Source organism: Elgaria multicarinata, chromosome 10, assembly GCF_023053635.1.
Source record: "Elgaria multicarinata webbii isolate HBS135686 ecotype San Diego chromosome 10, rElgMul1.1.pri, whole genome shotgun sequence".
Taxonomy (NCBI): Eukaryota; Metazoa; Chordata; class Lepidosauria; order Squamata; family Anguidae; genus Elgaria; species Elgaria multicarinata.
The window spans coordinates 57,936,923-57,953,098 of NC_086180.1; the positions used below are offsets into that span (position 1 = coordinate 57,936,923).

Below are 16,176 nucleotides of genomic sequence, written 5' to 3' on the forward strand. Positions count from 1 at the left end.
TGCAAGAAGGCATGGCTGTCTACCTGGGACATTGTACTGGAGCATTCCACACTACAATATTTTGTTACAGATCCTAGTTGTAATTTTTGTCAACTGCCCAGAGAGCTTCAGCTGTTGGGTGCTATAAAAATGTAATAAATAAATAAATAAAATCTGATTAAGCAATCCATCCCTTCTTGCCCCAACAGATGGCCTGAAGCTCTTGTCATAATACCTTCTCCCTGACATAAACAAGTATATATTTTGCTATCATAAAAACACTAGTTACTGAACTGTGTGTGGTGGGGGGCAGTGGTGGGGGACTATCCAGATTAAGTAGCACTAGAACAGAATCCGATAATTGAAATCCTAGACGGTTTTATAAGATATTGAAAAGACTCAGAGGCAGCCAGGCATTCAGAAAACACAAATTTGATATAAAAAGATTGGTACTATCAGTGACTTAACTCTGCCTTCAAACTTCAATTGTAATCGTTTTAAAAGTCTGGCACATCCAGCTTTCTGTGTTTGTAGGGTGTTCTGTTTGAATGGTTTTTTTCCCCTATTATGCTGAAGACTATAATATTTTATATCGTTTCCAAAACATTACTGTAGGACCGAGAAGTCCTGCTGTAAACAGGAGTGAATCAAAGGGATTAATGTTAGAAGCTTAAATTTGGAACAGATAACTTCCTTCAGGAAGGGCTCCAAAATGAAACAGATGTGTCTGTTTTGCACCATTATCACGAGACTTATTTAATTCATGTATGTGTGTTTGTTTTAACACTGCAGTACTATTGATGTGTGGAAATAATTAATTGGGAATGACATCGTTTTAATTGGAAATGAGACCCAGCTTCTGAATAGAAACACTGCTGATGTAATTTCACCCTGACTTTTCAAGCTGAAACACTACACTATAGTGTGATTTGAAGTGGCCCATTTTCGTACATGTAGCCGAATAATCATTTTTTTTATGTGTGAGCCAGAAATGCAGAATTCACCCACCGCTTCGCACTTCCTCTGCATCTGCAGGTCCTACTTTGGTCATCACGGAATACTGCTGCTATGGGGATCTTTTGAATTTTCTGAGGAGGAAACGTGATTCTTTTATTTGCCCAAAGCATGAAGAAACCGCTGTTTACAAGAATCTTCTTCATCAAAAGGAACACATGTAGTAAGGATGCAATGCCAATATTTGCAGTTATTGCCAGGAAATCACAGTGCATCTTTTGTGGTTTTTGTTTTGGTTTTTTGCTTTGTACAATTTTGTACCCATTTTGTGAGGGGGAACCTTTTATCTATCACATTTCTATTTCACCCTTCCTCTAAGGAGTTCAGGGTATTGTACATAATAACCATTATATTTTACCTTCACAACTAACTTGTAAGGTAAGCTTTGCTGAAAGGCGGTGCGTTGCTCATGGCCACTGAGTTAAGTACTGTTCTCTGCAGGGATATGAATCCTCCACTTTGTGGTTCAAGTCTAGCACTCTTATCCACCACACTGCTGTGGCTTTCTTTTAAGAGAGAGCTCAAATTGTTCCAGATAGGCATTTGACTGAGTCTGTAACATTGCTATCCTATGCACAGCTATTGAGAAGCAAGTCCCATTGCGTTCAATGGGACCAACTCCCAGGTAAATGTGTATAGCATTGCAGAATAGATCTTAGATTAGATCTTTGTATGAAAATACCACCTTAAACTGAGCCAGGCTACAGGTCTGAGGAACTGTGAAGCCTGACTGACAGTAGGTGTACCTTGAACACAAATGAAAGCACAAGCGTGGTAATTGGAGTTTAATAAGAGTGTTAGCTCAGGAGTAATTCCAATAAATGCCACCTAAAGTCCCTTCATTAGAATGGTCAAGGATCAAATAAAGGGATTCAGAGTCACTGAGCTATCTTTCCTCTGCAGCAATTGCATTTCTTCACATTCTGTATAGACATGTTTCTTTTCTATGTAGTATATAGAGATCAGTGGTGTAGTGGAGTCAGGGCTCTCAAGGTCAAAGTGTGATGGAGTCATCTGCCAGCCCCTCGGATGTCCCTCTGAACTTAGTTGTAATCCTCCCAGCAACACTATATTGTTGTGAGCTATAACTGTTGCAGTGCAAAATGTTTTGGTTGGTCTTGAGTGGGCAATTAAGACCCAGTAGCTTTACAAAAGACCTGCTCCAGGTGGAGATGAAAACTGCTAGAACTTTTTATGTGGATCCACACTTTTGGACTCTCCTTGGAGGTATAGCTATGGGGGCTGTAATGATGTGCATCTGCATTTCAAAAGGTACCACTACATCACTATTGGAGGCTTGCCTTCTTTTTCCAGGAGCCTCCTTCATGACAACCAGGTTTTGTTTGTCTTGCAAAGGTGACCTATATATTAAGTGACCTCATACTTTTCTTTCTATGTAGTGATGCCACAAATGAATATATGGACATGAAACCAGGGGTTTCTCAGGTCATCCATGCCAAAGCCACTAACAGAAGTCCGGGGAGGCCAGGTAAGTTGGCAACAAGGAAGGAAGGGAAGATTCCTTTTTTAAAATTGCCCAGGCCTATCAAAGCATGGCCAATTAAAAAAACTAATTCAGCATTAATAGAATGTTAACAATCTACAATGAAGCTGAAAATGATTTTTCAGTTTTCCATAGGGTGGGCACATTTAGATAGGATGTTCAGAATTACTTCATGTCTTGATAGCAGATTATGCATTTGAGTAGCATTTCTATGTTAATTCAGTGCCATGCTCTGTTAATAGAAAGCCTGCTATCTTCCCAAGCGGCCATAATTAATCCATTTATGTATTGTTCCCCCATGTGTTGCTTAGGATCATTTGCTAATCAGGATGTCACCATTGCCATCTTAGAAGATGATGAACTGGCTCTGGATATTGAAGACCTATTAAGTTTTTCTTATCAAGTGGCAAAGGGGATGAGCTTCCTTTCCTCTAAAAACGTACGTCGGGAATTCAGGGAAATAATTTTTTTTTCATGCAGACTCATTGTGGAGTGACATTAAGTCGGGCATATTTTCACTGTTGAGTTATCTTTTAGAGGAGGGAAAGCCCACTGGTGTTCTGTGAAGCTGCATTCAATCTCCTGCTCTGATTTCTTTACATCCCTACCTGTATCAAATTAGGAGTTCATGGCACCAATTCTTGATTGGCAGGTGTACTTCCCATTGGGAAATAAGAGATTGTGTCGGGATGGGTAGGGAACGAGCCAAGGTGGAGAGTCAGATTCTCCCCATCTGTGCTTCTTGGGGAAAGAGGAAGTTGTCATCATGACTTGGGAGAATCCTTTGTCCCCAAACAACTTGATCAGGGATATTCTAGTCATGCAAGCTAACAAAATTGCCCATCAGTATTTTGGAGCAAGCATTCTATATTGAGTTGATATTGTTGGCACCTGTAGACACTGTTGTTTACAGTCAGATTTTTTATATAACTTTTAAAAACGTGTATTTCCTTTGCCTAACTGTATCTACTTCATACTGAAGTGCAGGACTCAACTGTGCAGTAGAACCACTTACAACTTTGGGTGGGGGAAACTCTTCTCTAGGTTTGCTTGATCATGAGGAGCAAGATAATTACGTGCCAAAAACGTGACTGAAACCATTACAGTCCTGAAGACATTACTTGGAAACATGTTCCATTGTTTCCCATGGACCTTTCTTCCAAGTGAACCTATTCTGAGTTGGTTGATGGATGAGGAAGGAAAACAAGATGTTTTGAACATCAACTACTTTCAGCCCCAGCCAGCATGACAAATGGCCATGAATGCTGGTAGTTGTAATCCAAAACATCTGGAGAGAATCAGGTTGGGGAAGGCTGCCCTGCTACCATCTTAGTAGAACTGGAATCAGAATAGAGACTGACACAAAGTGAACATATTAACCATAGGTACTTCTTGTCGTCACTCTGTATCCATTAGGATCCTGATTCACTAATCCTCAAAATGTCATTCTCCTACATCAATGAGACTTGGACAAGTATATTAAGACTAGATTGCCCTTCAGTAATAGATCAGCAGTTCTGCACAGTAGCAATGTATAATGCTAAGCCAGTTTTGGTTATTTATGTTGCATATATATTTTCTTTTAATTCAATCCTTTCAGTGCATTCATAGAGACCTGGCAGCAAGGAACATCTTACTAACTCATGGCCGTATAACAAAAATCTGTGACTTTGGCCTTGCAAGAGATATCAGGAATGACTCAAATTATGTGGTGAAAGGGAATGTAAGTACGCTTGGATGCAAGTTACAACTCTATGAAGTGTATTGTAGAACTTGACTTGATTCTTAATGGTTGGAAATCACACCAGTAACCTTCTACGCACCAAATAATTTCTGCCTATAATCCACAACTTAGAACAGGGATGGAGGTGGGCAGTGAAAAGAAATTGGGCTGGTCCTCCAAACAGAAAGTCAAAAGGAGCTCCCTTCTGCCATCGGTTAGCTCACTGCAAATGACTTCCCCTCAAACAAACTTCCTCTCAACTAAATCTCTTCATTAAGCCTGTAATCTCTTCCTTTGTACTGGGGGTGCAGTCGGAACCATCTCCTGAGATAATGAGGACCCAGCTCATCCAAGGCTTGAGCAAGGAAGACTGCATTCCTTGCTCTTCTATCAGTTTGTGTTGCCACTGCATGTCCTCGCAAAATTCAGTGTGGGATGCAGGTAGTTGAGAGGAGAGCAGGAATATGAGCAGCACAAGCAAGCAAGGTAATGACTGAAAGCCCCTTAATAGCATCTGTGTGTGCAGAAAAACTAACGTGAGAGACCAGATTTAATTTCCATCCTCCAGCTAATTATCTGCAACAAGTCACATTCTTTTTCCCTGTTCTTTTTAAGTGCAGGACAACAGCTTGCAGGTGGGCAGTAAGTAATTGCATTTCATTTGTCTAGATTAGGGAGTTTCGGTGTCCTCAGATGCCTGATGTTTCACAGTATGAAAGAATCAGAAGAGAGGGGTCAGCTACAGCTGTTAGGAACCAGGAACAGAAATTGTCCCTTACTATAAGCTCAAACCAGATGCTAAGAGAACCCTGATCACTCTGGAAAGCAATAGCAGCCAGCAACTACTTCAGTCAGTAGCAAGAATGATTTGATCATCCTTGGGTGATCAAAGATATGATGGCTTTAAAATTAATCATTCTGATTCAAGGCTTTTGCTTCATGTAATTAGATGAGGCAGTGATGCAAATTGCTTTCCTTAACCCAAACAGTGAGTGTTTGTTGTATGGTACAGCAGTAGCCTTTTGATGAAATGGATGATGTGACCCTTTGATGTAAGTTTGTACTGAGATTGATACCCAAAACCAGCTAAAAGAGTCACCACATAGTTACAGAAAATAAACCATATAGTAGTGATATGAAAACTAGAAACTTGAAACTGGCCATTTAGTAACTATACAGGCCTCAGTAACATTAGCAACATAGAAATTGGAGCCAGAAGACGTTCTGTGGAGCTAGACTAGGCAAGCCAAAGGCCAACCTACTGAGGCATTTGACTTACTTTCTTTGAACAGGAACCCCCATGCTATATCACAGACTGTTTTGACAAGACCCTATGGTTTAAAAAATGGTTTGCTGGGCACTGCTGTTCAAGAAACACAAGCCCAGAGTCCCCTTGGATGCATAAAATAAGCTGCACAGTTCTGTAGTGACTGGCCTCAGATTGCTTTGATTTTATGTGGTTTGTCACAGCATAGTATGACTAACCTTCTGTAGATATTATTAAATTATTTTGGCTATCAGGGTTGCTAGATCTTTTAGCTGACTAGTTTTTCCACAGCTCAATGCAAAAGACGTCACTACCATAATAATTCTAGAATTTTTACCAGACAGGGTTTGTAGCACTATCAGTAAAAAGGCATTGTACAGTTATTCCATCTTTTCCTCCTTAATGGGTTGTGGGTGGTGGGGAGAGTTGGTTAAGCAAAAAGATGGAAGGAGAGGGGGAAACCACAGGAGGGCTAAAAATGGGTGGCAACATCATTTGGATCCCCCCTAAAATTCCATGAACATGGCAAGGCAATTGTAAAATAAAAGTATTGTCTAGAAGCATCCTAAGATAACTAGATGAAGCTCATAAAGGTTTGTGAGATAGCAGCCCTTCCCATGCCTTATTTTGGTATCATCAAAATGAATACCAATCTCTATAGCTCCTGGCACTCTGATAGACATCACTTTCTCAGTGGGCTGTATCATAATTAGAGCTGTGAGATTTAATTGGTAGATTCAATAAGAAAAGCTTTTGTTGATAAACCAATGAAGACTAACTTTAACGGTGGGAGGGCTTCAAGTTAAGAGCACTCTTAGTGAGTCTTATTTCTTTATTGAGAAGTTTTATATCCCACCTTTCCATTGAATGGTCCTTAAGGCACCATACAATAGATTGCAATAATACACCCCCAGAGCCCTGCGGCCCTTAGCCCCCGATCATTCGATGGGGCCAAACAGTGCTCCCCTTCTACTCTGTAATCCCAAAGCAGCAGAGTATTCTTCCTAGCAGGGAGGGGGAAGCAAAGCTCCCTGCTCTTCCTTCAGTCAGTGGATGGGGCCGGGTTGGTCTTCCCCTTGCTGTGGTGGTCTTCCTGGAAAGCATGGGATGCAACCTGACAATAGTCCTCAGTTCCTTGCTCAATGGATAGAGCCAGAGAGCAATTTTGGTCCTGGTGTGTTACCATAATGCAGAATGGAGAAGGAAATACTAATTGTGGTCATTCCTTCTAACAACAGGTGCTAGCTCTTGTTTATTAAATTGTAATTGACTTTTCAGTTGCTTTGTGTTATACTTTCGGAGGCAGGCAAAAACTTTTTTGTTCCAGCAGGCTTTTGGAAATACTCTGGACCTATGTTAATGTATTAGATTTTATTTTATTTTTTTTAATTTGTTACTGTTTTGTTTGTTTTTTTAAAAAAATGTTTTTAATTTTACTGTGGGTTTAATTCTATTTTAACTTTTGTAAATTTATAATTATATGTTTTAATTGTACATGTTTTAATCTTGTAAACTGTGTTGAGTCCCAGTACTAGGAAATAATAATAATAATAATAATAATAATAATAATAATAATAATAATAATAATATACAAATTAATTCAAATATCATCAATTAACCAGTGATTAACAAATCATAGGCAATGGTTGATCTAAAATTCTTCAATCTGTAAATAGCTATACCAAATAATTGCCATATTTCCCATTTTATTTCATGCTAATTTTTCATCTTCCCTTCTCTTTTCTGCAAAGGCACGACTTCCTGTGAAGTGGATGGCACCTGAAAGTATTTTTGAATGTGTGTACACATTTGAGAGTGATGTCTGGTCTTACGGAATTTTGCTTTGGGAACTGTTTTCTCTAGGTAAATTGCATTTGTCTATCAAGTGTGCTCTTTCTACAAATCAAAAATATTATTACTCTGATCTTACCTTTCTCTCATTTTAAAAACATATAATGTATTAAAAAGGCACTTGTGTGTTAACAGGAAGCAGCCCCTACCCTGGAATGCCTGTGGATTCCAAGTTCTATAAAAGGATTAAGGAAGGATACAGAATGTTTAGCCCAGAATTTGCACCTGCTGAAATGTGAGAGACCAAACTTACAACAGTTTTGAAATGGAAAATAACAAATGTCCAGATTTTGATTTAAATAAGGGATTGTTTTATGGGGGCGGTGTGTGTGTGCATGCGTGCATGCTTTTACCTTTCCAAACTTGAAGTAGTAGAATAAGCCTTATTTGTGTACTGAATATTCACTGGATATCCTAGCATTGCCTTCCAGCTCATCCTAAATGAATTTGCTTGGAAGTAAGCCTTAGTGAAATCAGATTGATATACCAGGTACATACATATAAGATTAGGATGTTGATTTCTTTAGTAATTTGTACTCACAGTTGTGTGCCCTTTGTATAACAGTCCCCCACCCCCACCCTTCCCCCCCAAACCCTGAAAAATAAAACTGAGGAACAAGGTGAACAAGCCCTGCACCAAGAAAGTCTGGATTTTGCAATCTTGGTGACTCATAAATTAAGCACATAACATATGAACAATTTTGCTAGTCCAGAATTGACTGGCCGTGACTTCCCAAAGTTTCAGGTGGAGGTCTTTCCTAGCCCTCTTCTTCAGATCCTTTTAACGAAGAGGTCTTGAACATTTTATATGCAAAGCTTGTGCTCTAATATTGAGATATGGCACCTTCCCACATGTGCATGTATTTGCTTATTCTGCACAACTCAGCTTTGGAGAAGTGGAATTACTTGGACTTAACACTTAAGCCTTACCCACAGTCCATCCCAGCCTGTAGAAGTCCTGTTCAAACAAGGCTGCTGATCAACTTCTGAAATTTCAGCAGGTGCTATCCACAAACTTTGAAGCCTATCTTGAAACTTGCACCAGAGTTGGAGATAGTACAGTGTGATCACACCTGTTCTCTGCTGCATTAAGAATAAGAAAGGGGAATTTTAGGGGAAGAAGAAAGGGGAATTTTAGGTCCCAAAGTTAGTGTGTTCCAGGTTAATCCTTGATTGCTTTAAATAGCCATTACATCAGCCTTCCTCAACATGGTGCCCTCTAGTTGTTTTGGACTACAAGCCCCATCAGTCCTAGCCTGGTGTGCTAATGGTCTGGTACTATGGGGGATGTAGTCCAAAACATCTGGAGGGACCAGGTTTCAGGAGGTTGTAGTCAGGCGTGAAACTCAACTGATCTTGATCAACATCGTGATCATTCAAGATGTTCTCATAGGTATTGTTTTCTTATTTTCCACCAAAAGTGTGCTAGGCTCTGTATAAACAGATGAGCACAGTTTCTGCCCGTGTAGCACACCAAAGGACTGGAATAAAGCAATGACCACTCGATAGCAGGCAAACTGAGAGCAGAAAAATTGAGCAATGACATTCTTCAAGGGTAAAAAATAAGTTCCAGAAATGGAATATCCATTCATGACAAAGACAGACCAGCTCATAACACCTGCAGAATTGATTGTGAGAATTGATTACAACAGCTGTAAACCAATAAAACTTTGTGTGCACATCCATCGAGAATTGTGGGCCCTGTTGAAGGTGGTCAAATGATCCCTTCTGCAATTCAAATTTACAGAGCTAAGACTCTGGCCCAATTTACTTATGGTATTCCTATTGGGATATTGGGATTTAATGCCCAAATTGAAAGAGTCCAGTCCGTATTTTTTAGGATGTTACTGGGCCTTCCTTCCTATGTGGGGAATGCGGGTATTTATTTGGAAGTGGGTATTCGATCAGTCAAATGCAAGGCATGTATTGATGCCTTTAAATGATGGCTATGGTTACACTTCCTGGCAGTTCCTGGTAGTTATCCCTTCTTAGTGCTCTCAGATTCCTGTGTCAGTCGTTGGATGAGAGAGATGGAGAAATTGCTTAGGCCAGGCTTCCCTGTGGAAGCTATGAGCTTCAGAAGGCCCAATTCCTTGTTTTCCAAAGACTAATAGACCTAGATCTTCAACATTTAAGAACTGCTGCTAAAAAAACTTGTTCTCCGTTACTCTATAATAACTTTAATAACTATGGACTCACTGCAGCTTCATATATGCATATGTTAACCACTCCAAAGTACAGAAGAGCGTTCCCCCTTGATCACTTTAATGTGTTGCTATAAGCAATATTAAAAGGACGATTCAGTAAGATCCCAGTTAATGAACGGGTATGTCCCTATGGCGCTGGAACAACAGAAACTGTTGAACATGTCCTTTTGTATTGTAACATGTATAAGGAATGCAGAAAGAAGCTAATTTTTTCCATTATTAAGAGACTTTTCTGGAAGCAACTCCACAACTTTGGTACTAATTTGTTTTAGGGATGTGTCTTCTTGTATCACTGAAAGGATTTCTAAGATTTTTCTGACCTCAATGCAAATTGTGTGTGTGCCGGGGGAGATGTTTCTATCCTCTGGAGAGAAGGAATTCTACAAAGCTGTATTTTGCTCTCATGACACTTTTAAACTATCTTTTACATGCTTTATATTAACTTTGCTGGTCTGTGACCGTAAAAGATGACATGAATTTGGTGGGGGGTGGGGGGCTCTGATATTTCTGTGCAGTTGCTCAGATGGCTGAACAAGCAAACTGTTTCCTGGTTTAAAATTGTTTTGCCTGTTCAGCTCTGTCAGTGACTATAGTAGAAACTTAAAAGAAACCTCTAGCTGCATTTATGACTCTCCCCTGTGATTACAGACACCCTTCCAGAATCATAATATGTAGCATTTATATTTGCATATTAGCAATTTGATGAGTTCCAGATGTTTAGCATCACACATATGATCTCTCAGTACAGTCAGTATTATCCCCATGTTGCAGTTGTGGAGGTGCTACTTAGGACTACCCAGTGAATTCATAGCAAAAGCAAGATTTGAATTGGAGGCTTTAGCTGTGGCACTGCATCAGCCTTTTTTTTTTTTTTAATTATCATTCACCAGTAAACTAGTGGTTTGTTTTAAAAACAAACAGAATGCTGTAAAAATATTCATTTGAGTTTTCTAATGTTTGTGATTAATATTTTATCTCTTCCCAAAATCTCAGTGAATAATTTCTAACCGTATCTGCAGGTATGAGATAATGAGGAGCTGTTGGGATGCTGATCCTGTAAAGAGGCCAACCTTTAAGCAAATTGTACAACTGATTGAGCAGCAGATTTCAGATACTACAAACCATGTAAGCATTGAGCCTTTCAGTTTGGCTTCCTGATGGAGACAACTGCTGAGTGTCCTGTTTAATGTAGCTAAGCACTGTAAATGTTTTCTTTCTAATTTCATCTGTATTACACGCCTTTCTTGGCTCCGTGAAGGTTTTTTTAATGAAGAAAGTAATCCTTAAACTCTGTTCCTGCATATCTTCAACCCATTTCAGTAGTTCTTGCTGCGGGGTCGACACTTAGCGAAGCGTGGCCCCAATTGGCAGCTTTTATGAAAACGGTATAAGCAATCGGAATAGTACACACCAGGGAACTGATCATCCAATTCCTAGGAAATCAGGGAAGGGAAATGGGATGAAAGGGGATGAGAACAGCCACAATAGCCTAATGATAATTAGGAGTCGGGAGTGAACATCCCAGAGTGATCCTATGTGATAGATGGCCTGGAAGCACTCCCAATGTAACTGCATTTTTTTAATTTTTTGGAAGTCATATTGGGGATTTTTATGAAACAAAAAGCAAGATAGAAATCATACAATTTTCTGAAAATGATGATCTAAGAACCAGTAAGTTGCTGGTGTCCAGTGACTTTTACTGTGCTTTTTGACAAAGTTTAAGGTCACTAAAAATATGAGAATAATCTCTGGGGATAATTGTTGAGTTCCAAGTCTGTTACTATGTAAGATATCTACACAAATTTAAAAGGCAAAATCTCCAGTTTTAAACATTTTTGAAGTAAAGAAGTAACCAAAGGTGACATTTGCCCTCAGTGTTTGTATTGTGATATAATTTTATGGAAGGGCTCCCATATGGTAATTATCACTTACCGCATCCTACAAAATATTAGACCTCTATGTACGTGCTAGACCAAAAAGGTGTTGTTGTGAGCTTTGATAGCTCCAATCACCTTTTGGGAGTGAAGGAAGAAAGGGTGGTTGTATTCAATCCTTGCACTCCTGTAAGCTGGTGATCACCATGCTGGCCATTCTGATACAGATGGAGCTGATCCAGCAGAAATCATTGCGCATACAGCCATGGGTACTGTATGGGGGACTTTTTTCTCTTTACTGCATTCGATTGCGGCATGAGCGTTTGTAATCAAGAGCCTACTTGATCAAATGGTGGAAGCACAGACTAGTGTGTTAACTTTCCTGGGATAAATACAAAGGAATTGATAACTAGATATGCAGCATGTTCAGTCAATCAGTATTGACACTAGCTTATGTCTTTTCCAGATTTACTCAAATGTTACAAGTGGCATTTGTAGTCAAGGAAATGCTATGGATCACTCCATAAGAATTAACTCTGTGGGCAGCAGTGCTTCATCTACTCAGCCCCTACTCACACATGAAGATGCTTAACAACAGACTAAGCCAGCCTCGATGGAGAATCTACTGTTGTTTTAGGAATGACTTAGGTTGTTCTCATTTTATTCAGTACTACACCAAGGGTAGTAAGAATACTGCAGTAATTTTCTCGCTCATTTTTTTTTAAAAAAAATGCATACTGTTAGAAACAAAAGTAGATTGCCCATCACACTTGCAGCATTGTTACACTGTTTGCTAGAATCTGTGTATAGTTGCTATGTTATATGCATTTGTAGTGTAGAAGCAGATTTGGGAGTGGGAAAGAACATTTAAACACTTTGTGTATGGAATCCTTTTTTTTAAAAAACCATCAGATATTGAGAGCTCTGACTCTAGAAATTTGATGTTCATGTTTGGAAATGAATAAACGCAAATAGTGAAGCCAATTTCAATTACTTCCCAAACTTCAAATGTTAGAAATACAAGCAAAGGGTGACATTCCAGATCCAAGCATAGAAGGTACGCTTAACTGGAAGGATTTTGAAAGACAATGAATAGTAACTCAGCTTGAGCATCAGAAATTATAGGCCACCTTCTAGGACGGTAGGGAAACTGATCTTCCAGATGTTGTTGGGCCAACTCCTGTCGGTCCTAGCCAGTATGACCAAAGGCCAGGGAGCATGGGATTTGTAGTCTGACAACAGATAGAAGGTCACAGGTTCCCCATTTAGGGAATTGGAGATGGTGGCAGTTCCCACCTCATCAACCTCTTTGTTCCTGTATCTTCCATTCTAGTCTGTCTGTATGTAAAAGTTGTGGGGTGGGGGATACAGAAGACAATTTCCATGCTTCCTTTTTTGTATGAATAGATTCCCATTCATACACACATAGCAGTATTTTGTAATGTAGCAATGGCTGCCCGGTATCTTCTTTATCTCATTATCCACATTGGAAGGTGAGTCTGTGCATCCATTTCCCAGAGCATGTATTAAAAAGAAAAAAGTATACTGCTGTGTAGCTATTTACAAATTAACAAAATAGTTGCATCCCCATCTGTTATTTAAAACTTGGGTATAAGAAAATATAACATCTAATTAGCTACCAGGTTTGATGAAAGATAAATGTTCAAAACAGACAATCATATGATCTTTATACAGCTCTTGCAGTTTGATCAAAGAGTAGAGGAGGTGGTGATGGTAGGAGCTATGTACCTTCTAAAGGAGAAAGGTTAATTTTTCAGTTGTTTTTTGTGTATGTAAAACAGACAAATAGTTTTATTATTCTTCCCAATGCATCACTTGGGTGTATTTTCCTACACCTGTTAATGCCTCCATAATCACATCCTGGGAAGGGCTTACGCCTCTGTTACATTGTATATGGGATGGCAACATTGATAAGAAAAGTAACTTACTTGAGATGTGTGAATTTTCATATTAGAGTGAAATGGAGTAGAGCAGGCAGATGGATTTAGGAATGATTTATCTATATTTCTGCTTGTTGCAAAAGACAAGCTTACTGGTCCTGACCACCAAAAAATGCTTAAAAGTTTTAAATACCCGTTGATTTTCTGAAAAGTCCTGTTTTCCATAATTCACAAAAATCTAGAAAAAGGTATTTAGGTGTTGGAGCAATTCTGAAGTACCTACTTATTTACAGTATGCCAGCCTTTCAACACCCTGTTATTTACCCTTAATATAGCAGCCTTTCTTGTTGGGTTTACATTTTCTTGTTGAAAGTAAGTATTTGCTCAAATGCAATATAAACTATTTGCCCAAATGCAAAATCATCAAAAATGCACTGCTGGAGTCCTCCTCAAGTTACACTGAATACCACTAGCTTTTGCAGTACATCTGATCTACAGTGACGTTTTCTCCTACGTTGTTTGGGGTTATAGTTACAATGCTGTGTTAGCCGGTCTTTAGGAAGTAGACACTTGCACTGGAGTTATTTACGCTGTTGCACCTTTCCAACATTTGCCAGGATTTGTGGGGGGGGAATGGCTTGATGCGAGCTCCACATTTGCAGTGGTTTCCCATTCTCTTCTATGAAGGGAAATGCTCCATATGTGCTCCGGTTTTCTCATTGCTCATGCAAATGATCTCCCTCTTCTGAGAATGGGGAAGCCTTTGCATGCCCAGAGCATTGTATGAACATCAAAATCCTGCATGTGAGCTGGAGCCACTGGATGGTGGTCACTTGGTAGCCCTGTTTTCACCTTTGGTATATACAGAACACTGCGTATAACATAAAAATGGGGCAGGGGGAGCAGGATTGTATATTCAGCAGATGACGTGAAAGGCGCTGTATGCATATACAGTTCTTCATGTGTAGACTGTACACATGCATTTGGGAACCTTGCACAATCAGGCATCCCAATTGTGGAGGATAGTCTAAATGCATACACCTGTATGCACACTGAGCCACTTCATATCATCCATTGGATTCATATTATGGGGCAGGAGATGGGGACCAATCTCTTTCCCCACTCCATACGTTCAGTATATGCATATACTGAAGGTGAGAACAGGGCTTGTGTCATACATTATCCTCTCTCTCTACTTCTTAGGACCAAACTACATGTTACACTAATCACATCGCTTGTAACTAAGACTTGTTTTACTTTTTACTCTTGTGTAAGCATGCACAGCCCTAATTTGGATGAGGACCATGGCGCTCCTGGAGGGAATCGTTAAACCTCCCCCCCCTTCAGGTTTTCCCTGAAGGGGGGGGGAGCCTCCATTGACTCCAACTGAGACTTCTTTTCTTTTTTTAGGCCCCCTCCTGAGGAAGGAGATTTCATGTGAAAATGTGTGTGAGTGGGGGTGGGGAGAGTTTAACCCTCTTCTCCCTGAGTAGCATGGTCCAAATCTTAATTAGGGCCATCAGCTACATACTATGCGATTAGCATAATGTCTAGTTTGGCTCTAAGTTATGATAATTTTTTTGTAAAAAAAAAAAAAAAAACACTTTTGGCTTCCATAGCTGTTTTAGGCAAACTCATAATAATTGTAGACGCCGCGGTACTTCATCGGCACTTGGATGGAAGATTTTTCCCTTTAATATTCTCAGAAGTTTATATTTTTATAAGTTTGTTTTTGTTGAGAACGTAGTTATGCAGCAGCTTGATATTTACAGATTTGTTTTATTGTTCAAATTGTTTCATGTAAATGCTGAAATGTAGCAATAATGTCTTCTCAACTCCTTTAGGTTCTTGAATATTAAAAATATTTTTATATAAATATATATATATATGCACAGCGATTGTATGTATAAATATGTGAATGTTTGAAAGATGTTGTTGAAGAGTTTAAATAAAAGTGTAAATAATATACATCAATTGATTTGTAGGTCTTTCTGTAATGTACTTTACTAGTCACTTATTTGAAGCCTCAAGTCATATATTCCCTGAAGAAAAAACCACAGTTGGTGTGGTGGAAGAATATACAAATAACATACTGAACATCACTTAGATTACATCAAATCTGAATAGAGAACTCCTTGTTACTTTAACATTATTGTAAAGCATCCTGTTTCAAACATGAATAGGATGGCAGTGTTAAAAGTCAGTTGTATTAAAGAAAGTTTAATCACAGCCACCATCTAATGTATCTTGGACTCCCAGATATTGTCTGCCTTTTTCTTTCACAGAGATGAACACATAACCTAGTCTTCTTACCAGCTCCTTGAAGATCTTGCACAATCTCACCAATGTTAAGCCCTTTGATGTCCCATTAATTCCGATGGGAGAAATGTCAGTGCATACTTAATTGCCACACTATTGGAGAGTTTTTTGCTTCTGATTTTGAACCCCTGCTGCCCATTACATCCAAACTCAGGGAACTATGGTTTGCTTAAATTCTAGATATCGAAGCTAGGATCTGAAATCACAAAAGGATCCTGGTTTGTTCATGCTTACGTGTTTGAACAACTCATTGGAAACAGGTTTGGTTAAAATCAGAAGCAAAAGCTTCCAGTCCTTCTGGCATGCAAAAGAGGTGGGAAAGGGGTAGAGAAGCATGCAAGCCAGAGGCTCATTGTAGCTTATTCATGTAATGACAAACCATAGTTTCCTGGTACATTTGAAGCTGACTAGTCCTCTTTATTTTTATTATTTTCACATCAAACTAACAAACACACAATACAAAAGAAGACACAAAACACAAGGAAAACATACAAAATTAAGATGGACTTCCAATTTTCTCTACTGCAAAAATAAATA

General features: G+C 39.2%; 1 protein-coding gene across 1 annotated transcript in view; it reads left to right on the forward strand.

Annotated features, from left to right (window-relative positions):
- The window catches only part of KIT (KIT proto-oncogene, receptor tyrosine kinase), a 48,200-nt gene extending 36,090 nt beyond the window's left edge, over nt 1-12,110 (forward strand). Inside the window, exons 14-21 of the mRNA XM_063135105.1 lie at nt 1,015-1,156; nt 2,394-2,482; nt 2,809-2,936; nt 4,098-4,220; nt 7,239-7,350; nt 7,474-7,573; nt 10,565-10,670; nt 11,886-12,110. Coding sequence (XP_062991175.1) covers nt 1,015-1,156; nt 2,394-2,482; nt 2,809-2,936; nt 4,098-4,220; nt 7,239-7,350; nt 7,474-7,573; nt 10,565-10,670; nt 11,886-12,011 — 926 coding nt within the window. The 3' untranslated portion in view covers nt 12,012-12,110. The remainder of the gene's footprint in view (nt 1-1,014; nt 1,157-2,393; nt 2,483-2,808; nt 2,937-4,097; nt 4,221-7,238; nt 7,351-7,473; nt 7,574-10,564; nt 10,671-11,885) is intronic.
- Nucleotides 12,111-16,176: the final 4,066 nt, after the last annotated feature.